The 26,199-nt window shown below is 46.1% G+C and overlaps 2 protein-coding genes across 3 annotated transcripts in view; both read left to right on the forward strand.

The window, feature by feature from the left end:
* The first annotated feature begins 313 nt into the window (after positions 1-313).
* Positions 314-13,732, forward strand: PTX4 (pentraxin 4). Of its 2 annotated transcripts, XR_014163044.1 has the most exons (4): positions 314-947; positions 9,709-10,522; positions 12,085-13,257; positions 13,335-13,732. XR_014163044.1 is itself a non-coding variant. In XM_081889213.1 (3 exons), exons 1-3 carry the CDS (start codon positions 792-794, stop codon positions 12,723-12,725), a joined length of 1,611 nt encoding a protein of 536 aa, XP_081745339.1. In that variant the 5' UTR covers positions 314-791; the 3' UTR covers positions 12,726-13,732. The 2 variants fall into 2 exon arrangements, 1 of the variants encoding a protein (XP_081745339.1); XM_081889213.1 differs by having other exon boundaries at positions 12,085-13,732.
* A 5,843-nt stretch (positions 13,733-19,575) lies between these two features.
* CLCN7 (chloride voltage-gated channel 7) overlaps positions 19,576-26,199 on the forward strand; it is a 35,701-nt gene continuing 29,077 nt past the window's right edge. Inside the window, exons 1-2 of the mRNA XM_081889196.1 lie at positions 19,576-19,757; positions 25,230-25,301. Of these exons, the coding sequence (XP_081745322.1) occupies positions 19,638-19,757; positions 25,230-25,301 (192 nt within the window). The 5' untranslated portion in view covers positions 19,576-19,637. The remainder of the gene's footprint in view (positions 19,758-25,229; positions 25,302-26,199) is intronic.

The following is a 26,199-nucleotide window of genomic DNA, read 5'->3' on the forward strand; positions in this document are numbered from 1 at the left end:
AACCCGCAGCATCCACAACCCGCAGTGGCGTGTCTGCGCATGCATGGGTTGCGATTTCGCACTTCTGTGCATGCGCAAAGCGCGATTTAGTGCTTCTGCATATGCACGGCTGCCGAAACCCGGAAGTAACCCATTTCAGTACTTCCAGGTTTCGGCGGTCTGTAACCCAAAAAAGCGCAACCTGAAGCGTCTGTAAGACTGTGTGTGTGTGTGTGTGTGTGTGAGAGAGAGAGAGAGAGAGAGAGAGAGAGAGAGAGAGAGAATATAAAGACTGAGGGCACAAGGAGAAAGGGATGACAAAGGACAAGATGGTTGGACAGTGTTCTCAAATCTATTAACATGAGTTTGACCAAACTGCGGGCGGCAGTGGAAGACAGGAGTGCCTGGCATGTTCTGGTCCATGGGGTCATGAAGAGTCGGACACAACTAAACAACATATGAATGAAATAAGCAGCCAATTTAGTAACCAGGCTTCTCCTGATTTCCAGATCCTGGAAGGAACTCCAAAAACCAAGCCAGGTTCTCCCTCCCCCAGGCAATGTCTCCACACGGCTGCCAAGCTCTGAAACTAAACTTGGCTTCTTGGGAATGCCAGAGAAGTCTGTGGAACTCATCTATTCTGAGAACAAACTAGGGTCTCTTTTTAGCTTGGTGGGAGGACCTTGGGCTTCTAGAAGCAAAGGAAGGGATCGCGGCAGCCGTTTTCGGAATAGTGTAGTGTTAAGAGAGAGGCTCTTCTACAGACACTGAACCCTGTCTTCTGTGTTCGCACCTAGAGCATCACCCCAAAGATGTGTGCGGCTCTTGGGATGCTGGGAACACGGAAAATGTTGTCCGTCTTCATGATCCTTGCCGCTGTTTGTCTTCAGGGCACCTTGGTCCAGCAGCCTGGGACAGTGGAGCGAAGGAAGCTATTCTTTGAAAGGTTTAGACGACTGGAAGAGCAGGTGAGCTTGGCATGGATTATCATTAACCTAATTTCACCAAATAATGTTCTTGATAGTGGGTCCTGCCATCTGACCAATGTAGATCTGTATCTATTATTGTGGACTCTGCAATTTGCTGACAGTCTAACCTGGGTTAGAAGCAACTTGTTAAACTCATTCGCAAACTAAAATCCAAATCTGATCATTCAAATTCCACAAATATTTAATTTGTTCCAGACTTCAAATTAAACCGCGAGAGTTTGTCCCTTATTTATGTACAAGGTTTTGTTACCCGTGTTCCCATCTCGTCATAACATTTATTCTAGCTCAGTAAAACTAAAATTGTTGAATTGCACAACGTTTTGAAAAACCAGCTTCTTAATTATTGGTATTCATGCCTTTTGGACATGTAGATTGTATATCAGGTATTTTTCCATACAAAGTTTGTTTGCTTTTCAAAATTAAGATGCTAGATTTATTACCAGCCCTTCACAGTAAGTTCCCAGCGCAGGAGACAACAATATAATATACAGTTACGAAATTAATAAAACAATTACAATTTTAAAAAAACAACAACAAACTGTAGTGAAATCATTTCGGCCAGAACAGTAAGTTCTGTGTGGGTTGCACAGAATAAAAACAAGTCTTTGTTCTTCATCAAAGGCTGGAAATTAATTTTTTCCCCATTTTACACCTTTGATTTGAACTTAGCATTATTCCTGGCACTAGTAGATATTGCTCTAATAAAATATCCAGGTTATCTTTGAGGTGCTCTTTTGTTCTGCCTGGATATTCCCAGCATGTCTTCTTGTTGGACTCAGCCTTTTTACCTGTTAATTTCTCAAGAGAGCCGATCGTACACAAGACTTTGTAGTTAGATTTCTAGCTAATATTTCTTTGGGTTTCTCCAGTGCCCTTCAGCAGGCAACACCGGGCAGTTGGTATTTAAAAGAAGATCTAAAACAATAACCACCTAAGAAAATAACAGTGCAGGATTTACGCAAAGCATAGTGGCACAAGGCGTCGCTTCTGAGATACGTGTGCACTATATCAGCTTATTATATGAACTCTGCCATTGACACCCAGCTTTGTCCAGCTTCCATTGTGTTGCATTTGCAAAATGATGTACTGTATTAAATAAACGACAAAACCTGTTATGTTCAACTGACCTACTGGAGTTAACAGAACAACTGCACTATTATGGAGCTGTCCGTGCTGATAAAAAAAGGAGTAGTCCTTGAGGCAGAATTCAATTCAGCTTGCATTAATTAAATGCGACCTTACCTAATTCCCTGAAATCACACAGCCATACTTTGAAATTCTTCAAATTTTGCATTGCTCTTCTCCAGCCAATTTATGTGTCCAAAAATGCATATGCTACTGCATAATGTCTAATAAAGACACGTGTTAGTGAAAAATAAATGCATTAACAATACATTATTGCTTTGCAAAGATGTGCATATTGGACAAAGCTGTAGGCAAAAATGCGTCTATTAAGAATAAAATCCCGATGAATTTTCATTAGGACTTGCAATCTTTGTTATATGTGAAGAGCTTTACTTAAAACTGGGAAGATGAGAAACCAGAACTGGCAGATTCAATCATCCCTGCTCAGAATGCTCCTTGCAAACTACTAAAGAACCATACCAAATACATTTAATGCACATGACCTCCCTTTCAACAATCCCGGGAGCTATAGTATCCCTCTCACAGACCTATAATCCCCAGCACTATTAACAAACTACAGTTCCCAGGATCCTGGGGGTGAGGAGCTATGTGCTTTAAAAGTGTGTTGGATATGCTTTAAAAGCGTGGTGTGGATCTGCCTCAAATGAGAAAAGGATATGTTTAGCCTGGAAAAGAGGAGACTGAGAGGAGATATGACAGCCATCTTCAGATATCTCAGGGGCCGTCACGTGGGAGATGGAGCAAGCTTGTTTTCTCCTGCCCTTGCAGGTAGGACTTGAACCAGTGGGTTCAAGTTACAAGAAAATAGATTCCGACTCAATATCAGGAATGAACTCCCTCAGGAAGTGGTGGACTCTCCTTCCTTGGAGGTTTTTAAGCAGAGGTTGGGTGGCCATCTGTCAGGGATGCTTTAGTTGAGATTCCTGCATTGCAGGGACTTGGACTAGATGACCCTCGGGGTCCCTTCTAGCTCTTCAACTCTATGATTCTAGGATGAAGACTGGGAGAACTCCCTTGGGAGTCTTCTCCCACATGGGGCCAGGGTCCTAAATACAGTGGATGCTCGGGTTGCGAACGTGATCCAAGCAGGAGGCACATTCGCAACCCGCAGCATTTGCAACCCACAGCAGCGCGGGTTGCGATTCAGTGCTTCTGCGCATGCGCAAAGCGCGATTTAGTGCTTCTGCACATGCGCAACCGCCGAAACCCAGAAGTAACCCGTCCCGGTATTTCCAGGTTTCAGTGCATCCATAACCCGAAAAAACGCAACCTGAAGTGTCTGTAAGCCGAGGTATGACTGTACAGTGATACCTTGGTTTCCGAACAACTTAGTTGTCAAACAAATTGGCTCCCGAACGCTGCAAATGCAGAAGTAAGTGTTTTGGTTTGCGAACGTTTTTCGGAAGCTGAACATCCAACGTGGCTTCCAATTGAGTGCAGGAAGCTCCTGCAGCCAATCAGAAGCCGTGCCTTGGCTTTCGAACGGTTTCGGGAGCCAAATGGATTTCCGGAATGGGTTAAGTTTGAGAACTAAGGTAGTACTGTATCAGAAAACCAATGGATCCATTTGAACCAAGATGAAATGAAAACCGTTATGGTTCACGGGGGAAAGAGAGCTTTGCTGAATAGCACCAGTACAGTCATACCTCAGGTTACAGACCCTTCAGGTTGCGTTTTTTCGGGTTGTGGACCACCGAAACCCGGAAGTACCGGAATGGGTTACTTCTGAGTTTCGGCGGTTGTGCATGCACAGAAGCACTAAATCATGCTTTGCGCATGCACAGAATCGCCGAAACGCAACCCACAGGCACGCAGACACGGGTTGCGAACGCTGTGGGTTGCGAACGTGCATCCCACATGGATCACGTTCACAACCCGAGCGTCCACTGTACCAGTAAAGACAAGGCCAGGAGTCCAAATGGGGAGAAGGCAGTGGATGTTATGGTGTGAGTTGTCTGCCCAGCAACCAGCTATAACAGGCGCTGATAAATAAAGCAATTGATTCTTGAGTGGCACCCTTCCCAGGACGAGCTCAAGGAAGACTCCCAATTTAGAGAAATGAAAGGGAGTGTTGTTGGGTGGGAGGTGCTGTTCTATCTTCAGACGAGGCAAACAACCATCCTTGCAGGCCCTCTGGTGCTGCTGAGATAATAGTGATAACTCGCTGCTGTGTTCGAAGCAGGAGACATCTGTTTGCAATCCTCTGTGATGCTCAAGAGAATGCACCCGCCAAAAATAGTGGAATCAGCAGCTGGCGGCAAAGAAGTCTGGGTGCCGCTCTAGTCGCCGTGATTCATTAGGCTTGGGGTCATGTTTCCCTTTAAAAGTTAGTGGGAGTAGCTGCTGTTGTGATATCTATTCAGCCCTTGGCAGCCCTGCTAGGATTAGCCCATAACCTCTTGCCAGCAACCACAAGCGTGTGTTAGATTGTGCTTTATTATTATTCATAATAAACTGAGGCAGCGCACACGCCATCCGTTGAAGCACACAGTTTCCCATAAATAATCTGGGGGAACCTTAGTTTGCCAGCGGTGCTGGGAATTGTAGCTTTGTGAGGGAGTAAACTGCAGTTCCCAGCATTTTCTGGGGAAAGCTAAGTGCTTAAGTGGATGGCCTAGAGTAGCTGGGGCAGATGGGTAGGTTACAAATTATTATTATTATTATTATTATTATTATTATTATTATTATTATTATTTAACAGTGCTTTTTTTCTTAAAAAAAGTTTAGGGGTACTCTCATTTCGACTCAAGAAAACCACCATTTTATAGCTCAAATCAGGGAAAATAAATACAGTAAACGGACAAAAGTGCACAAAAGTTCACAAAATGTTTAGGGGTATACATACCCCTGCGTACCCCCAGAAAAAAGCACTTATTATTATTATTATTATTATTATTATTATTATTATTATTATTATGGCAGCCGGTCTGCATTTCACAGGCAGCCCTGTACAAGGAAGCCTTTTAATGTGCAATTTTTATTATGTTTTTATCAGTGGCTTAGCGTGGGGGGTGCAGGGGGGGCCGGCCGCACCGGGCGCAACATCTGGGGGTTAGGGTTAGGGGTGCAAATCCATGGGTTAGGGGGTGCAAATTACTTGCCTTGGCCCGGGTGCTGACAACCCACGCTACGCCACTGGTTTTTATACATGTTGGAAACTGCCCAGAGTGGCTGGGGTAACCCAGTCAGATAGGTGGGGTACAAATAATAGAATTATATTTCTATTGTTATTGTTTTTCTAGAATGGGAACAAATAAACAAGAGCCGCCTTTTCACCCCCTTCGTTTTCCCCACAGCAATATTTCATGGATAAGGTGAAATTCTTGGGGGCAGGCAGGGGGGAATTGCAGTGGCCGGCCGCATCCCTGCCAACAATGCTCAGATGAAAATAGGACCATTTCTCACTCTTCCCCCCCCCCAACAACCCACCTCAACTCCCTGTTTTTTATCCCCGCTCCCCGGCAGAGCATTTCCTGTCAGAAGAAGGGCAAGAGCCATCACCACAACGGGCACGGCACAAACTCCCTCCGCTGTCCTGAGAAAACCCCTTAACCCCCCCCCCTTTATCATTTGGTAGATTTACAGAAAGGAAAAAAACAACAACACGCCGACAAATGAATTTTAGAAAGGGGCTATATTAGACGCAGTGCAGGATTTACGTAGAAGCTAAACAACCTATAGCTTAGGGCCCCACTCTCTTGGGGGGCCCCAAAAAATTTAAAGGGAAAAAATATGGATGTACATTTCCAAAACATAAGATAAAAAACAAGTAAAATAAAACCTACATACAGCAACAGTGTTTTGTGTTGTGTAGGCTCCTATCACGTACGGTAAGTAATGGGCCCTGCCTGCTAGCCTGCTCCCTAAAATATCACTGGTTTGCTCCTTTCTATATATAGGGTGCCTACATTCTGCATGGACTGGTTGCATGGCAAGATGGGCAAATGGCTTGAGATACCTGTTAGGTCCATAAATTACCATATAGCATATATTCATAGAACCATAGAATCATAGAGTTGGAAGAGACCACAAGGGCCATCGAGTCCAACCCCCTGCCAAGCAGGAAACACCATCAGAGCACTCCTGACATATGGTTGTCAAGCCTCTGCTTAAAGACCTCCAAAGAAGGAGACTCCACCACACTCCTTGGCAGCAAATTCCACTGTCGAACAGCTCTTACTGTCAGGAAGTTCTTCCTAATGTTTAGGTGGAATCTTCTTTCTTGTAGTTTGGATCCTTTGCTCCGTGTCCGCTTCTCTGGAGCAGCAGAAAACAACCTTTCTCCCTCCTCTATGTGACATCCTTTTATATTCAACCCAAAAAAGAGCAACAATTTGTTGTTGATAAAGGGCCCCATTACCTTCAGTAGCTTAGGGCCTCATCAGACCTAAAGCTGGCCCTGCACGGATGCACAAAGCAGCTGGCCCTGCACGGATGCAGAAAGCATTAAAAAATAATAATATCAAGATTCCTTATGCTCCATTCCTCTCCGGGTTTCCTCCTGACCAGGGCCCTGCCCTCTGCCTACCCCCGAGAGCTGGGGCATCAGCCTCTCCTCCTTCTTGCCTGCTCTCGAGTTGCCATTATGAGCTGCCCAAGGAAGGAGCCAGTAGCAGAGGCCATGGAGAGGCAAGGGGATAAGACCTCACAGCTGCTGCCACTGCAGCCGCTACTGCCGCCTGGGACAAATGCCGTTTCATCCTTCTTCCTGAGCTTGGTGGTGGCAGCACTGGCAGGGGAAATCGGGACATCCTGGGATCAAATCAGAAGCCAGGAAGGCTTTCGAAATTCCCGGACTGTCCCTGGAAAATCCAGGACATTTGGAAGGTGTGCGGCCACCATCTTGCTTTCCCCAGAAAGCCCTGTTCTGAGGTGTTGTTTTGAATTTGAGCCCCACGTCAGGCAAAATTTTCCTGCATTGCAAGGTTGTTGGACTAGATGACTCTCCTGGTCTCTCCCGATTCTGTGATTTTAAGTTCATCTCACTGGAGACCATTAGCCCAGGTTATTGACCTAACCCAAGGGTGTCACAAGCTTGTGACAATTACAGTTTCCATAACCATTTACCTATTGATTTTTGGAGCTGTAAAACAGAGGGTTGGAGGACCTTTGGCCCTCCAGATGTTGCTGGACTACAACTCCAATCGTCCCTGACCATTGGTCATGCTGGCCAGAGGTTGATAGCGAGTCAGAGTTCAGCCGCACCTCCAGGGCACCAGGATTTCAATCCCTGGCCTATCAGGAACTGCTATGACCAGCCTCACAACGTTTGAGGAACAGATGCTTCCCCAAGGGAGCTTGTCAGCTAGGAAATAATGACGTGAAGCGTTGTGGATCAGAAATAGCAAAATAAGCCCATTAATAAGTCACTCGTGAATGGTTTCCAGTTAACACTATAAATAACGGCAGCCCTTACTGTAGAGATATAAATAGAGTAGAGTGAATTCATGGGCTCCAAGGAGTCCAGTGGAAAAATGTAACCCTGCCTCCAGATCCTAAGATCTCGCTCAACCCGTTTCACAAGCGCACATCAGATTGCCATGTTCCTGGGAGTGACCTCGGTAAGTCTGCTCCGCCCAGCTCCATCCCTTTTCATGACATTTTGGAGCTACTTCTATGTTTGGCGCCATGCACCTGTGTGCGATTGTGCATCATTCGGATGCGCCTTGTTAAGTTGTGGGCGAACATATCAGGCGACACAGCGATTCTTCCAAAGCAGCTCTTTATTTGTAAGCTGGAACAGAACTGAACTGAGGAGCTCAGTCAGCCTGCTTATATAGAGCTCCAGAACAAAGTAACTGTTGCAACTTTCTAAAACTATCCAATCACTGAACGTCACTTTCGATCCTTCATTTGCATACTAACTATCCAATCACTGAACGTCACTTTCGATCCATCATTTGCATAACTATCTACAGTATCCCCCTGCTGGCCCAGGGTGAGAACTTCAGTACATAACATGCCTAAACCGGGAGCGGCCTGTACAGTGGTACCTCGGGTTAAGGACTTAATTCGTTCCGGAGGTCCGTTCTTAACCTGAAACTGTTCTTAACCTGAAGCACCACTTTAGCTAATGGGGCCTCCCGCTGCCGCCGCGCCACTGGAGCATGATTTCTGTTCTCATCCTGAAGCAAAGTTCTTAATCTGAAGCACTCTTTCTGGGTTAGCGGAGTCTGTAACCTGAAGCGGATGTAACCTGAGGTACCACTGTACTTGGCTGGACAACTGCACTGCAAAATGGGGAGAATTTTGAAGGAGGGCTGTGTTTTGGCTTGTAGCTTGCTTCCAAAATTGCAAATTAGAATCATAGAATCATAGAGTTGGAAGAGACCACAAGGGCCATCGAGTCCAACCCCCTGCCAAGCAGGAAACACCATCAGAGCACTCCTGACATATGGTTGTCAAGCCTCTGCTTAAAGACCTCCAAAGAAGGAGACTCCACCACACTCCTTGGCAGCAAATTCCACTGTCAAACAGCTCTTACTGTCAGGAAGTTCTTCCTAATGTTTAGGTGGAATCTTCTTTCTTGTAGTTTGGATCCATTGCTCCGTGTCCACTTCTCTGGAGCAGCAGAAAACAACCTTTCTCCCTCCTCTATGTGACATCCTTTTATATATTTGAACATGGCTATCATATCACCCCTTAACCTCCTCTTCTCCAGGCTAAACATGCCCAGCTCCCTTAGCCGTTCCTCATAAGGCATCGTTTCCAGGCTTTGACCATTTTGGTTGCCCTCCTCTGGACACGTTCCAGTTTGTCAGTGTCCTTCTTGAACGGTGGTGCCCAGAACTGGACACAGTACTCCAGGTGAGGTCTGACCAGAGCAGAATACAGTGGCACTATTACTTCCCTTGATCTAGATGCTATACTCCTATTGATGCAGCCCAGAATTGCATTGGCTTTTTTAGCTGCCGCGTCACACTGTTGGCTCATGTCAAGTTTGTGGTCAACCAAGACTCCTAGATCCTTTTCACATGTACTGCTCTCAAGCCAGGTGTCACCCATCTTGTATTTGTGCCTCTCATTTTTTTTTGCAAATGCAAGCTGAATCAAATTTCTCCCCTGTTCCTATCTGGAGATAGTGGGGGGCCCAGATAGAAAGTACTTAAGGGCCACCTTTCATTCTCTGCCCCTTCCCTCAACCCTTTACTGATTCAAGTCTGGATCTGCAGTGTGCCTCACATTCCTCAACCTCTCTGGGAGCCCTCCAGAAACCTAACTGGGTGAAATATACTCTGAGTCGAGAGTGGACTTCATGCTCTTTATTCAGCTCATAGTGGTGAGGAGGAATGGAAGTTCCCCCAGAATGTCTGCTTTATATACATTATTTACACAATGGGCCCCATGTGGTTGGCTAATTCCGGGATTCTCCTGTAGGCCAATCAGGTTGCGGATTCACTTCCACCTGGGTGGCTCCTGTGGACCAATCAGACTGCTGCATTCTGGGTCCTATTGTTCTAAGACCAATCAGACTGCTGCATTCTGAATCCTATTGTTCTAGGACCAATCAGACTGCTGCATTTTGGATCCTATTCAACTCAGCACATAACACTGGGTTTTTCTCCATTCCCCCCTCACCCTAACTGTTTTGCAGTTCCGGCGGTTCCAGGAGGTCACCCTGACGCGCCTTCAGGAGATTGCTGGAAATTACAACGTCTCCTACAACATCGATGCCAAGTTTGAGCAGCTGATGAGCAAGCACCAGGGCCTGGAGTCCGCTGCCAACGAGAGCCACGCAGCCACGCAGGAGGAGCTGAGCCACTTGAAAGCTCTGGTGAAGAAGCTGCAGAACAAGGGCAAGAAGCAAGACTCAAAGCTGGGGGCCCTGGAAGAAGCCTTGCGCGAGAGGGAGCGCGAGAAGGCGGCAGAGATGCAGCAGGAGCGAGCGCTCCTGGCCAACTTAACCCAAGAAGTCGAGAGCCATCGAGAGGACACCCAGGCCGTGCACACTGGCCACAGGATCCTCCAGAAAGCCCTGGAGAGTCTTCAGGATGCCCTCAAAAGCCAGGGGAGCAAGCTAGATGAGTTGGAGCAGCAGCTGAAGAACCCCGCACACAATGAGGTCCTTCTGCCGAACCCCCTAACTGCGGCTCAGCTGCTGAACCGGGTCCCCCAAGAGCAGGAACCAGAGGCAGCCGGCGGGCAGAACCCTACCATGAAAAAGCTCCATGGGAAGCATCGCCAGAGGAAGAAACTACTCCAGGAGAGCACACGGCTTGCAGCCCAGTCTCAGGGCAGAGGGCTGCAGAGCGGACCTCCTCCAGGTCAAGAAGCTCCCCAGCGGCAGGAGGCAGAAGCAGAACAGCCTCATCTGGCGGAGCCACAAGCACTCAGGCAACAGCAAGCGGTCATAGACAAGGCCCCTGAAGAGCAGTTGCAGTCAGAGGGGCCTCGGAAACCAGGGACAAGTAGGTTTAGATGAGCTGAACCAGGTTTATCCTGCCGGAATGGCCCAGCTAAGCTACCCAGAGGTGGTAATAGCAGCAGTGCTGTGTAGTCGATAGCCATTGGTAGCTTGAAGGAGACTTGGGAGATGGCTCAGTCAGTAGAGCATGAGATTCTTAACCTCAGTGCCGTGGGTTTGAGCCCCACGTTGGGCGAAACATTCCTGCATTGGATTAGATGACCCTCATGGTCCCTTCCAACTCGACAGTTCAATTATTCCCTTACCACCTTTGGTCTTGGGAACCTCTCTCCTGGAGTATCTTCCTCAAGAGGGAACAATTCAGGTGCCATCCACATTTAAAGCATTCATTCAGACATATCCTATAGCTAATGGCTTTTTTAAAAAGGTAAAGGACCCCTGACAGTTAGGTCCAGTCGCGAACGACTCTGGGGTTGCGGCACTCATCTCGCTTTACTGGCCAAGGGAGCCAGTTTTTCCAGGTCATGTGGCCAGCATGACTAAGCCGCTTCTGGCAAAACCAGAGCAGTGCACGGAAACACTGTTTACCTTCCCACTGGAGTGGTACCTATTTATCTACTTGCACTTTGACGTGCTTTCGAACTGCTAGGTTGGCAGGAGCAGGGACCAAGCAATGGGAGCTCACCCGGTTGTGAGGATTCGAACTGCCTACCTTCCGATCGGCAAGCCCTAAGCTCAGTGGTTTAGACCAATGCTCCATAGATAATTTAAATAATACTGGCAACAAAGGGCATCCATGACATGTACCTCTAGAGAGTAAATTTTTCTTATGAGCATCCATTGGCCAAGTTGTTAGCTGAGAGAGTATGCAGAATCTATACTTATCCTTTGTCTAACTATTGGACTACATCCCCATAGTTCCAATATTGCTTTAAAAATGGCTATTTAATGTGGTCAAATGCTTTTTCAGTGTCCATAAAAAAGAAATGCTCCCATTCTTTTGATTTTTAAACCATGTAAATAACTTTTAGTGATGCGAATGGTGCTGTGGGTTAAGCCACAGAGCCTAGGACTTGCTGATCAGAAGGTCAACGGTTCGAATGCCCGCAACGGAGTGAGCTCCCATTGCTCAGTCTCTGCTCCTGCCAACCCAGCAGTTCGAAAGCACATCAAAGTGCAAGTAGATAAATAGGTACCACTCTGGCGGGAAGGTAAACGGTGTTTCCGTGCGCCGCTCCGGTTCGCCAGAAGCGGCTTAGTCATGCTGTCCACATGACCTGGAAGCTGTACGCCAGCTCCCTCGGCCAATAAAGCGAGATGAGCACCGCAACCCCAGAGTCGGTCACGACTGGACCTAATGGTCAGGGGTCCCTTTACCTTTACCTTTAAATAACTTTTATGAATTTACTTATGCTCTCAGCCATTAGCCTTTTGCAAAGACTAATTTTTCAACATATTGATAAAATTTCACAAATAATTGAAATGTTGGTCCTAAACTTTATATCTCAGATGAGCAGTGCTATTGGTCTCGGGCAGGGGCAGTTCCCAGATTTTGCACGTTAAACTTGTAGGCTTGATCGCCTCTTTCTCTCTCTTTCCCCACAGTCTGCAACGTGGATTCCATGCTGTTTTTCCCTAACGCTTCCACAGAGAACTTTGCCACGTTCACGCCAGGTTTTCAGGCTGGCCTGCTTGAACTGAGCCTCTGCAGCTGGGTGAGCACCAGTGCCAACTACCTGGGCACCATCCTGTCCTATGCCACTGAGGATAATGACAATAAGCTGGTACTCCACGGCCGCGATGCTGCACCCCGGAACTCCATCCACTTTGTCATTGGAGACCCTGCTTTTCGGGAGCTGCCGGTGGGACGGATCCTGGATGGCAAGTGGCACCACATCTGTGTCATCTGGTCCTCCATCCAGGGGCGATACTGGTTCTATGTGGACAGGAGGTTGGCTTCCATGGGCTCCAAGTTCCAGAAGGGCTACGAGATTCCCCCCAAAGGGTCTCTTGTATTGGGTCAGGAGCAGGACACAATGGGTGGGGGGTTTGAACTCTCGGAGTCCTTTGTGGGCTACCTGGCTGGTCTTGCCATATGGGATCGTGCGCTCTCACCCGGAGAGGTCTCGGGCATCGCCATCGGGAGAGGCCTGCCCCGTGGCACAATCTTCACCCTGGCAAACGTCTCTGCTCTCCACGGAGCGCTGCAGAAGGTGAACTGCACTTGCCTCGAACACTGCCTGTAATTCTCCCCATTTCATACCCACACAGGGCAATCTGCCACCCAGACGGCTAGGATAATCTTGGGAGCAGGGTGGGATTGGGGTACCGCTTCTCCTGAAGTATAATGTGGCAAAGATATTGTTGAAGGACGCTGTGGCCACCTCGGAGGCAGATAGCTCCCGCCTCTGCCACCAGCAGGTTCACAAGCCAGCAAAAAATAAATGAGCTCTCAGCAAACAGCACAATGGATGGGAGCTCAACTCAGCACTGTCCATTCAGAACGCAGTTTGCACCACAAAGTGTTGGCGATCGTTCCCTGCCCTGCCTTTACCTCTCCGGTACCTGCTCTTCTTCTCACCTTGCAATTTCCTCCCTCCATCTCCTTTGACAGTCTCTGGTTACTTTCAGCTGACCTGGTTTGAAAGCAAACACCTGGTGCGTTTAGTTTGACAAAGCATTGTCCGTCTGGATGGCAAACTCAGATCTGGCAGCAGGTTGGACCACGTCAGCTAGTTTTTCAGCATCCTTTCTAACGGTTTTATCACGTTGCATCAAGTACTCGATATACCACAGTTTCCCAGTGCATTTGACTGTCCTTGCTACTAAAAAGTCCGATTATTTTTTTTAAAAAGTGGCTTTGTAAGAGCACCAGATCCACTTTAATTGCTGATATAGGATTGAATCCCACCAGAAAATAGCAGCAGTCCGGATTCTGGAAGCGCCTCCAGCCCTCACTTCTGAAGACAGACTTGCCATTTCTCCCCCTCAGCCTCCTGCCGCTTCAGGCCCATTCTGAATTGATTGTAAAAATGGGCAAGTGAGTTTCGAGAACCAAACTGACGTGTTGAGAGTGAAAGCTGGGTAGATCCTGTCCGGTTTTTGGCTATGTACTGCCAATGCATTTTTTGTCCAGTTGCTGAAGCTGCAGTGGCAGCAACAACACACCTCTTAACAGCACCACTGCAGAATAGTGGGAAGCAGGAGAAGTCAAGGCTCAGCAAACACGACAACACTTTTAGTCAATGGGGCTTGTGCATCATCTTATCTTTCTTTTATTTTTTAAAAAAATATTTTCAGTTACAAAAATCCAATATATGCCATATTATATCCATACCAAATTACCATTCCAATTCAAATATCAATCACTTAAAATGCCAATTACACGTTTTAGATAGCCCCCCACGTACTAGATTTCAAGGTAAGATAATTTCATTTAATTCTGCTTCCAAAGTCTTATTTAATCCAATTACATTTCAGTATTCATTGCAATCCCTTATACAACAGCTACAGTGTTTTGCCTGTGTATCATTTTATCAATGAAGTGAGCAATGCGTTTGGAGCAGTGCCTAGGGCAGGGACAGAATTTGATTTTGCTTGCATTTCGATGAGAAATGGCCCGATTCAAACTTCTCGAACCAATACACGAACTGAAACAGCTGTCCTTCGAAATCTATGGTTGTCCGAATTTTGCGATGTGATTCTTTAACCAAACGATGTGTCCGAAAATGCATATACTTAAAGAGTGCGTAGAGATGTATACGTAAGTGAAAATAGCATATGACGTTGCATTGCTTTGAGGGGCAGAGGAATCAGAAGAACTGCATGTGAAACTGGTGGATTTACATGGATTCAACAGCAAAAACCTGCACATTGTTGTGGAAACGTGGAGAACTGGAAAAATGGGACACTGAAAAGGACTCACTCGTCCCTCTGTACCTCAACGCCTGCCCCTGTTTTCTGCCTGCTCTTATCCAGGTATTAGCACTGCAAGATGGATGACCTGAAGACCCCACAATATTTTTCTCCCAGTGCCATAGTGTAGTGGCGTTGGCACTTTCCATCCCTATGTGAAAAATACATTTGGCAGCCATGCCATTCTGTAGTTTCATAGTGGTGGAGGGGGGGACATGGCCTTCCAGGGCCGTATTCTGCTCAGAAACTTCCAGCCCATGACTCAGAAAGGCTGACTATTTGGTGTAAAGAAATATCAACAACCTCGGATCTGCAGATGACACAACCTTGATGGCAGAAAGTGAGGAGGAATTAAAGAACCTTTTAATGAGGGTGAAAGAGGAGAGCGCAAAATATGGTCTGAAGCTCAACATCAAAAAAACGAAGATCATGGCCACTGGGCCCATCACCACCTGGCAAATAGAAGGGGAAGAAATGGAGGCAGTGAGAGATTTTACTTTTTCTGGGTCCAGGATTACTGCAGATAGTGACAGCAGTCATGAAATTAAAAGACACCTGCTTCTTGGGAGAAAAGCAATGACAAACCTAGACAGCATCTTAAAAAGCAGAGACATCACCTTGCCAACAAAGGTCCTTATAATAACAGCTATGGTTTTCCCAGTAGTGATGTATGGAAGTGAGAGCTGGACCATAAAGAAGGCTGATTGCCGAAGAATGGATGCTTTTGAATTATGGTGCTGGAGGAGACTCTTGAGAGTCCCATGGACTGCAAGAAGATCAAACCTATCCATTCTGAAGGAAATCAGCCCTGAGTGCTCACTGGAAGGACAGATCCTGAAGCTGAGGCTCCAATACTTTGGCCACCTTATGAGAAGAGAAGACTCCCTGGAAAAGACCCTGATGTTGGGAAAGATGGAGGGCACAAGGAGAAGGGGACGACAGAGGATGAGATGGTTGGATAGTGTTCGCAAAGCTACCAGCATGAGTTTGACCAAACTGCGGGAGGCAGTGGAAGACAGGAGTGCCAGGCGTGCTCTGGTCCATGGGGTCACGATGAGTTGGACACGTCTAAACGACTAAACAACAACACATGGTGTGCAGTGCATGGAATTTCCTTCCTGATACAGTTAGGGGTTTAAAAAGTAATATTGTTAAATGAAAAGCAGCTGTGAAAAAAGCAGGCCAAGTTGGAAACAGAGGACTTGTGCAGCAAGTGCCTACTTAACCCGCCTCCCGCCTCCAAATTCCCCCCTCTCCCCTTTTGCTGCAGGGGTAAATATACAGGATCCGTCTCTCTCTCCCCTTATGAGCAGAAAAGCAGCTGGGGTGAGGCAGGTTTGAGCAGGGAGGAGATAGTAAGTACTGTAAATAAAAGGGTTAAGCCAACCCTCCAGACACCAGGTCTCCTCTCCCTATTTCAGCCTCCCATTGACTGCTTTTCATTAAAAATAAAATCATGGAACTGCCCATCACATGTAATTTGACTCTTCCTTCCAGCATTCATCCCCATTCCTTTTAAAAATAGATAACATTCTTGCTTATTGCTCCAAACACATCTGTACTGGAGAGGACGACTAAACAGAAGCATCCGCTGCAAATTTAATGTAAAGTCCTGCCATGTCTACTGGAAAGTTAGGACTTCATAACTGGCAAAGATAATCCTGAAAGAAATATTGCAATGAGCTCCCTCCAGCTGGATAATTATAATCTTCTCCCAGGTTTCCCATCCATTTTGTACTTCTCTTGTCCGGTTCCAGCCCCGCTGCTCTCTGCTTCCACAGCCCCAAGCCATGTTTAATTTTGCTGTGTTGTATAAAGTGAAATACATATTGGAGAGACCCACTATATTCTCCTCTTATTATTGTTGCTCTGGCTTCTATCTGTCAGTTTTTATCTAGCTGCGTTTGGAATACCGTGTACCGTGCTGGTCTCCTCACCTCAAGAAGGATGCTGTAGAATTCGAAAAGCAGAGTAGGAATGAAGAGTTTTCCATATGGAGAAAATTTGCAGCGTTTGGGACTTTTTAGTTTGGAGAAAAGGTGTTGAAGAGGGGACATGACAGAGGTGTACAAAATAATAATAATAATAATAATAATAATAATAATAATAATAAAAATAAAAATAAAAATAAAAATAAAAATAAAAATAAAAATAAAAATAGATTTTTACTTATACCCCACCCTCCCCGGCCAGAGCCAGGCTCAGGGCGGCTAACACCAATAAAATCACAGTAAAAACATAAGGGGGGTAGGGGGGAACCAATTTAAAATACAGGTTAAAATGCAATTTAAAATGCAGCCTCATTTTAAAAGTAGCCGATAAATCAAGATCATAAGGGGAGGGAAACATAAGGGCCAGACTGAGTCCAAACCAAAGGCCATCTCTCATAATACTCAAGGGGTGTCCAATGAAGCCAGACGTTGCAAGATTCGGAACGGATAAAAGGAAGGGCATCTTTGCAGAGTGTGGGACTCTTAATCTCAGGGTCGTGGGTTTGAGCCCCACACTGGGGAGAAAGATTCCTACATTGCTGGGGGTTGGACTAGATGATCCCGTGGGGTACCTTCCAACTCTACAATTCTATGTTTTTATGGAACTCACTCCTGCAGCAGGCAATGAGGGCCACCAACCTAGATGGCTTTCAAAAGGAATTAGGTAAATTCATGGAAAATAAGGCTGTTGATGGCTACTAGCCATGAAAGCTCTGATGTGCCTCCACAGTGAGACACAGGTTTCCCATCCATTTTCTAAGTACAGTGGTACCTCGGGTTACAGACGCTTCAGGTTACAGACGCTTCAGGTTACAGACTCCACTAACCCAGAAATAGTACCTCGGGTTAAGAACTTTGCTTCGGGATAAGAACAGAAATTGTGTGGCGGTGGCGCAGCGGAAGCAGGAGGCCTCATTAGCTAAAGTGGTTAAGAACAGTTTCAGGTTAAGAACGGACCTCCGGAACGAATTAAGTTCTTAACCCAAGGTCCCACTGTAAATATGAATTAACAGATGTCAAGACAGATCCATGCAGTTGGGTCAGGAGTGGGGAACCTCTTACTCTCCAGATGTTGCTGGACTACAACTCCCATCAACCCCAACCAATGGCTGTGTTGGCTAAGGCTGATGGGAGCTGGAGTACGACTACATCAGGAGAAGCAGAGGTTCCTTCCATAGCCTTGTTTCCAAAGCCGCTTCTTGTGCTCTTTCCCTTGCCTTTGAGAACGGGGCAAGGTCTGCAGAAAGCAAGTGATTGGAAGGAAAAAAATGGAAGCGAGAGGCAGGGAGGTCAGGTTGGTGTCTTGGTGAGTCAGGATCATCCGTCCTGCTGGCTCATGTCCAGTCACTGGACTTTCCACCCTCACCAGGTTTTTCCCAGACAGATGGCCCAGTGCAAAGGAGTTGCTGGGGAGCAGGGAGGCCTCTCGCTTCTGAACAGGAACAAGGTGGTTGGTGGTGGGAATTGATTCAGTTCACATTCAAATCTACATAATTCATACTTTCCAAAGCAGTACGCGAACTCAAACACAAAGTAAAGTACAGAAAACACATAAGACTAGGATAAAGCATGCCTAAATTAGCGAAAATAACATGCAAAAGTGTGTTTTATTATGGCAAACGGCTTTGCAAAGATATGCGATTAGTAAAAAGTGCATACAAAAATGTCTTAGCCTCGGGTGAGAAGAGTTGGGAGAAATCTGCACACGAGGACTTTGAAAAATAGTAATTGCAAATGTGGAGAACTAAATTTGAGATGGGGGGGCAGAAATAAGAAATGGATTGAAACCCATAGATTGACCCATCCCTCCGCAGCAGCGGGACAGGAAAATGGCTGGCAGATCTTGCGAGCAACAGTGAAGACTCTCAGATTGTGGGTGCATGCATACTATACATTTAAAGCACATTCGAAGCACATTATTTACCTCAAAGAATTCTGGGCACTGTAATTTGTGGAGGGCTGCCAGGAGTTTTCACTGAGGGGTAAACTATAGTGCCCAGAATTCATTGAGGGAGGTGGGAATGTGCTTTGAATGTGCTTTAAAACCTATGTGTGCCTTTTGAGCGCTGCCTAATTCATTTATGATTTGTAAAATAAAATGCTCTGGCGCTTAACCGTGGCTGGCTGGAGCGGGAGTCACCCAGAATCTCACAAAACCCTCCCAAATATATCAAAGTTTCAGATGCTCCAAGCAGGGGTTATTTTGGGTGCTCCTATGAGACAGATTTTGGCAACCTGGTGCCCTCCAGATGTTTGGGGCATCCGTTTGGCGAAGGTTGTCAATGTATCAGCCACAACTAATCACATCTATAATGGGATCAGACATAATTCAGGAATAAATCGTGCAAAGTTGTCACCTGGCTGGTTTTCCACATTGAAATTATCTATTTCATATCCTCCAACATTTCTCCAGTGAAAATAGGGATGTCCTATTCCATAATGATAATTTTACTATTTATACCCCACACCTCTTCCTAGGTTGCCCCAGCCACTCTGGGCAGCTTCCAACATATATAAAAACATAAAAAACATAAAAACCTTCCCTATACAAGAATGCCTTCAAACAGCTTGGGGGTTGGATAACTCCATACCCTCCAACATTTCTCCAATGAAAATAGGGACATCCTAAGGAAAAGTGGGACATTCCGGCATCAAATCAGAAACCGGGAAGACTTCTATAAATCAGGGATGTCCCTGGAAAATAGGGACACTTGGAGAGTCCGCTATTTATTTATTAACTTTGTATGCCTCCTTTCCTCCGAAGATCCGAGGGCAGTTCACAGCATTAAAAACAATGAAACAAACTGCCATAATTTTTTTTGTTGGGAGTCAATGTCTCTCACAGGGTGCTTTTATTTATTTTCGTACCAAAAACAGAGAGAAAAGACGCAGGGGCTCAGGAACTGCTGCAACGATTCCCGCACTCTGCACATGCTCAGGATAAAAGCAAAAAAAATAAACATGATCAAAGACTGGTCAGATTAAAACGTTATTAAAATGATAAGCGCTAAAAGTGAAAATAAAGCCTATACTAATACTGCCCAGGAATGAAAGCACACAAAAAGTGCATGGGTTGGGGGGAATCCTGAGGACTACAACTCCCATGATGCCGCGGGAAGGGGAGTCGGGGCGGGGCTTTGGAGGCGAGTCACGTGCCCCTCCGCCGGCTGCGGGGACGGGTCACATGACCGCTGGCTCGTGGTTTCTGCGCGGGGCATCCCCGGCCTCCTGTCTCCGCGGGCCGGACGGGCGATGGCGAACGTGGCCAAGATGGTGTCGTGGTCCGGCCGGGAGGGCGAGCCGGAGGGCCAGGGCGAGGCCACGCCGCTGCTCAACGGCACGGGCGGAGGGGCCGCCGCCCCGCCCCGCCAGGTGAGCGCCGAGCCGGGGAGCCTCCAGCAGCAGGCGAAGTCTCCTTTACTGCTGCCCCGGGACGTTATGGTTGTAAAACTCCGCTCATCTGCCGGACAGATGTGAGACGATGGCTGGAGTCGACCTCCCCAAGGGCTCGATTGGTGGGGGTGGGAGGGGGGCGGTGTTCCTGAGCATGTCCAGAGTGCCTTTCCGGAATGAAGAATTGAAAGGCTCGCCTCCAGGCCTTGGAGTTATTTCATCAGCTGGTGAGCCCAGGAGCCGCTTCTTAAGGCAGTCACCCCCCTCTGTGGCTGCCTCTGGACTGACCAGGGGTGTGTGTGTGTGTGACTGGCCGCTGCCCCTACTAGAGGCAGGATGCTTGGTTGAAAGGCGCCTCTGGCCTGATCCAGCTGGACCTGAACACTGCTGAGGGGTGGGGAGCGGATGGAGTCTGTCTGCTTTATTCCTGCATTGCAGCGGGTTGGACTAGATGACCCTTGGGGTCCCGTCCAACCGTAAAATCCTATGACATGAGCAAAGGGGCTGCCCGTGTCACCTGCTCTTTTGTGGCTTCGTTGTCACCTTTGCATAGACCCAGGGTGCATTCTCAGTTCCATGGCACAGCTAGGACTGGGTGCCTTTTCATCCTGGGTGAGGGGGCAGCATAGAAACGTTTTGAATACACAAATAAGTAAAAGCAAGTATAAAGCGTGCTCTGAGCATGTGCAAAGTGCTTCCCCCTCACACGTCAGGGGAAACGGGTGGCCACTTTGCAGGTTATGAATTTGAGCGGCGTCTGCAGCCTCCACATTCAGGTGCATCGGGGGCTGGTGAGTCTGGTTCCTGACGTTTCCCCAGTAACAGATTCCCCAGGTGGTTTCAGAGGTGAGTTATAAGTGTACTGCTTGCTGATCTATAGGGAAGGGGCTCTAAGCTCAGTGGTTAGAGCATCTGCTTTGCATGCAGAAGGTCTCACGTTCAACGTCTGGCATCCAGGTAGGGCTGGGTTTTGCCTGTCGAAAAACCCAGAGTTCCAGTTGGTGCAAATAGGCAGACCCCTGATCAGATTCAGTATAAAACAACAACCTATGTGCTTATTTAATTTAGACCATTAATCCGAAGCATGAAGACTAGACCGTTACGTTAAAGTTAAGGCAGTGACCATCACTTGTCTGAAACTGGACGGGCCATTGGTCTGGCCACAATTATGCCAGCTTCTTGTGTTCGTTTGTTTATTGCATTTAACAAGTAGCTCAAGACGACATGCTTTACTTTCCCCACCTCCTCATTTATACAACCCTGTGAGCCATCGGTGTAGCCAGGATTTATGTTTGGGGTTGGGGCAGGACACCCAAATCACCCTACTCCTGGTTCTGTCTAGCAGATTCAGAATGAAATGTCTCCACAGCAGTGGTTTCAAATTACTTGATTGCTCAGAAAAATCTGTCAAAATCTTTCTACAGTTTCTATTTGAGTTAAGTATTTATTTACTTGATTGGGGAGCAGCTCTCCCCTGTCCCCCCTAACTACAGCTATGCTGTGAGCTACATTAGGTTGACCCAGGGAGCTCTGGACGCAATACTGCTCCTAAGATTTCAGATTAAAACTGCAGAGTGAAAGGAAAGGAGGACCTTTTTCTGCCTCTCCCCTTCTAGCTACTCTCTGAAGACCGGAGAAGAGACCCTCTTAAGAATATTAGGGGGGTGAGCAGGGGAAGGAAGGACCAGACCATGTGAAAAATAAACATAATTTTTTAGCTGCAGTTCATTCATTTTGTATTCTTGTTATTATAAAAGTGCGCCTTGACATTCTGTTGTTGCGCCTGTAACCTAGGTTTAAGGTGCCGTTTAGCTCCTAGTTTTCATATGTCAGTTTCTAACACTGATAGTTAGTGACTTTTTCTCAGCACCAGTCATTAGCTGGGTGTTGGGAAATGAATAGTTCTGGTCTCAAAGTGCCCAAAGCCCTAGCAATTAGCTGATGGACAGTTTTGCAAAAGTCGGGCATTTCCCCATTTCGGGCTCCCAGCTAGTGAGTTGTGTCTCTGCAAGTTGTAATAACCACCCTCTTGTTTCAACCCATTCAGAGTTTTGAAGGAGCAGCTCCCAACTTCCCCTGAGTGTTGACATTATAAACACGGAGACTTTACACTCAACAATTGATTTGATCGTTCCCAGTCTTGCTATGAGTGCAAAGCAGTTGTCTCGGTTCTTTTGGAGTCTCATGAGGTCAAGCTGGCAGCGGTGTGGTTAAATATATGAAACGCTGTGATTTAACCCCCTAGCTAAAATACATTCCCTTCTTAACCAAGTCAAAGTGTTGCATTATGTTTCGGAATGTCACATGCCGGCAGTCAGACTTCACGTGCCTTACCTCGAAAGAGGAAATTTCCCACAATAAATGTGTTGTTTTTTTGGCCTTCTGAGACCGTTTTTAATCTCTGCAAATCTTTTTTTTGGGGGGGGAGGGGAGTATTTACAACAACAAAATTGTTGTAAGCTGCTTTTGGAAGACTCTGGCAAGAAAAAAAACAGCACGTACATATGTTAGTATTATTCCTGCTGCATAGGAATTGCCTCTTTCCCCTAAGCAATTCTACCTCTGAGATCTTGGATGAAGAACACTGCCTTAGATCTCCTTGATTGTGAACAGTTTGCACGTCATTTTGCTCGTTTGGCAGTTTGCCAGCCCAATTAATAAATTAAGAATTGAGGAGGGATCGCTCCCGGAACAGACTCTCGCATGGCCTAAATATGAGGATTATGTTTCTACATCTCTGCATCCCAAATTGAGCTTTGGGGCCTCTGCCCCCCACCCCAATCGTACAGCTCCAAGACCAGGAGATTGTCTTGTTCCAGATGTGTCCCTCTGCCCCAAAGCTTTGCTATTGTTTGAGTTTCATCCCGGCTGCTCAGGAAGTTCTCTAGGGAACTGGGAGCCAAGTCCATCCATTTTAGGATGTCGCGTTTGACTTGGAAAGGTGAAATGCTGTCTCTCTGTGTTTCTATATAAACAGATGCTAGGAATTGTGATGGTTTGTGCTCCCTTGAATTCTTTGTTTCCCAAGTGCTCTGATGCTGTGAGGAGCAACTCTTCTGTCCAGCAGTAATCAGCCAGCATTTTAAAATTTATTTAACCCCCTTTTTAAGCTAGCAGTGAACTGAGTGACCCATGACCAAGAACTGGAAATTCAGCGCCTCTCATTCAAGTTCTTGCCTTTCAGACTAGCAAGCTGTGACTTGCTGCTGTCGACTCCTTTCCAGTTGACATAGATCGTTGCTTTTTCATTTTGTTTCTTAAAAATTATATACTGCTTGATTGTAATAAAACCTCAAAGCGGTTGACAAAAAGACTTCCGTGGGCTTTGTTTTCGTTGCATAAGGATTATCTGAATTATGATGTCTTAAATTCCTTCAGCATTACATGTTTTGTTTTCTCCTTCTGTTTTTTTTTTCCTTCTAAAATTATTTCAGTGCCCCTCCCTTGAGTTTCATAACATCCAGGTTGACACACAGTTAATAATATATACAAGGACAACAGCACAAAGCAGTGCATCTGACGAAGTCCTACTCTGAGTAGATCCGTTGGAATGGATAGAATAAATTAGTCATGTCTGTTAATTTCAAGGGGTCTAGCCACTGGATAGAAGCCACAGATCGGGGGAGGGGATGAAGATCAGTGTTCAAAATTAGCCGGGCACCAGGAGCATTTTGCACCTAGCTATTGGCCACTTGCGACCAAGTGAAGGTGCCCGGGAACCAGTATGGCACCTGACATCTCTGTAATCTAGAGATGCATGCCTTGGGATCATTGGATCTGGACTGTTTTCACACACTAGCAGCACATCCTGTAGAATTCTATCAGTTTATTTTGTCTGTACAATCAGAATGCATTTCTGGAACCAAAATGCTTTTTCTGAGCAGAAGCAGTCACCATTAAGAAAAAGAGGCTGGAAAAATGTTTAAAATGTTTAAGAAAAAATAATGAGGTATAAATATTGATGTGTAAATTTGGTTAAGTTAAAATTGATCTTTTTCTAAATGGCTAAGTTAAATGAAAATAAGGTTTGTAAATATAAATTGAGGAAATAGAAGAAAGAAGAAAAATAAAATAATAATATGTTAGAATAAATTAAATTAAGTTAAAATGGAGAAGTAAATTAAGGATTTGCTGAGCCAATAATTTAAATTGGAATACAAGAAGGGGAGGTGTGAGGAGGTCTGAGAAACAAGTTAAAAGAAAATAAGTATTTGAACTTTCAGATGTTTTTAATTGTTTTTATTTTTAAGTTTTGGATTTTTGTATTTTTTCTTTTTGTTTATTTTTGTCTTTGTTGTTATATGTGTTGTTCTTTTTTGAAAATGCTAATAAATATTCATTTAAAAAAGAAAAAAAGAAAAAGAGGCTGGAATAGGCCAATATACATATGTGGACTGCCCCTGGATAAAGTGACTTTTATTCTTTAAGTTCTCAGTGTTCTTACCCTAGCTCAAGGTTGTCATCTGAACTAGCCAGATGTTTAACTGAATACAGTGGTACTTCGGGTTACATACGCTTCAGGTTACAGACTCCGCTAACCCAGAAATAGTGCTTCAGGTTAAGAACTTTGCTTCAGGATGAGAACAGAAATCGGGCTCCCGCAGTGCGGCAGCAGCAGGAGGCCCCATTAGCTAAAGTGGTGCTTCAGGTTAAGAACAGTTTCAGGTTAAGTATGGACCTCCGGAACGAATTAAGTACTTAACCCGAGGTACCACTGTACACACGCACGTATGTATGTATGTATGTATGTACATACACAAACATATATTCACATGACCAACCATCTTCATATTTATTTTATTTATTTAATACAATTTATACACCACTTAACTGTAAACAAAAACCTCAGAGTGGTTTACGAAAAAGATAATAAACCTATCAACAATTTTCTTGTCCTTGCAGTTTGTTTTAGATTCTTTTTAATAATGATTTTTAAAACTTTTGTGACCTTCCTCTTGGGGGAACGGTGTGTGAGAAATAAAATTAATTGCAGTAACATTTATTTTAAATACAGTGGTACCTCAGGTTAAGTACTTAATTCGTTCCGGAGGTCGGTTCTTAACCTGAAACTGTTCTTAACCTGAAGCACCACTTTAGCTAACGTTGGCCTCCTGCTGCTGCTGCGCCGCCGGAGCACAATTTCTGTTCTCATCCTGAAGCAAAGTTCTTAACCTGAAGCACTATTTCTGGGTTAGCGGAGTCTGTAACCTGAAGCGTCTGTAACCCGAGGTACCACTGTATTCATGTTGCCTTCCTATGCACATACGCAGCTAACCCAGCCATTTACAAACACAGCAATCCAAATGGCAAGGGTTTGGTAACCAACTGTGGAAGGACAGGACCATGAAAATAACTTGCCTTTTCATCTAGGGACGAGGCTTTACCTTTGGCCTGGTAGCTGATTCCTCTGACTGGCTCACTGACATGCCTGTTCTTTTTTTGCCCCCTCAGCTCACTCCGTCCTCCTCATCTTTGCGACTCGGGCGCATGAGCTACGTGGACCTCGACGACGAACATGAACCAGTAAGTGAGCATTGCAGAGGGGGAGCCAAGAGGCCGCTGGGTAGCACTCAGAGGGGACATTTCGGGCACCCTCTAGAGCAGCATCTCTCAACCTGTGGGTCCCCAGATGTTGTTGAACTACAACTCCCATCACCCCTAGCTAGCAAGGCCAGAGCTCAGGGACGATGGGAGTTGTAGTCCAACAACATCTGGGGACCCACAGGTTGAGAACCGCTGCTCTAGAGCATGGGTAGGCAAACTAAGGCCCGGGGGCTGGATCCAGCCCAATCGCTTTCTAAATCCAGCCTGCGGACGGTCCAGGAATCAGCGTGTTTTTACATGAGTAGAATGTGTCCTTTTATTTAAAATGCATCTCTGTGTTATTTGTGGGGCATAGGAATTCGTTCTTTTTCTTCTTCTTCAAAATATAGTCCGGCCCCCTACAAGGTCTGAGGGACAGTGGGCCGGCCCCCTGCTGAAAAAGTTTGCTGACCCCTGCTCTAGAGAAAGGAGAAACTTTTTGTTGAGCCCGAGGGCCACAATCCTTCCTGGACAACTTCCCGAGGACCGCATGCCGCTGGTGGGCGGGGCCAGAAGCAAAAATAGGCGGGGCAGCGCATGCAATTTTTCCTATTTATGCACTAAGATAGTTTCTCTTCTCTCACACCAAGGTTCACATGGAGAGGCCTGGAGGGCCAAATTTGGCCCCCGGCCCTGAGCTTGTCCTTCCAAGTTGGGGGCTGATAAGAAAACCCCCACCCCACCCTGGTGTCCTTCAGATGTTCTGGATTACGGTTCCCATCTTCCGCAGGCTCCAGAACATCTGGAGCTCACCAAGTTTGAGAAGGCTGCACCTCAGCCCTGAAACTTCAGGCCTAGCCAGGTATTTAAAACACAGGTGTTTTGAGGTCTGTTGCTG

This window comes from Podarcis melisellensis (assembly GCF_964234715.1).
Source record: "Podarcis melisellensis genome assembly, chromosome: 14".
NCBI classification, from domain to species: Eukaryota; Metazoa; Chordata; class Lepidosauria; order Squamata; family Lacertidae; genus Podarcis; species Podarcis melisellensis.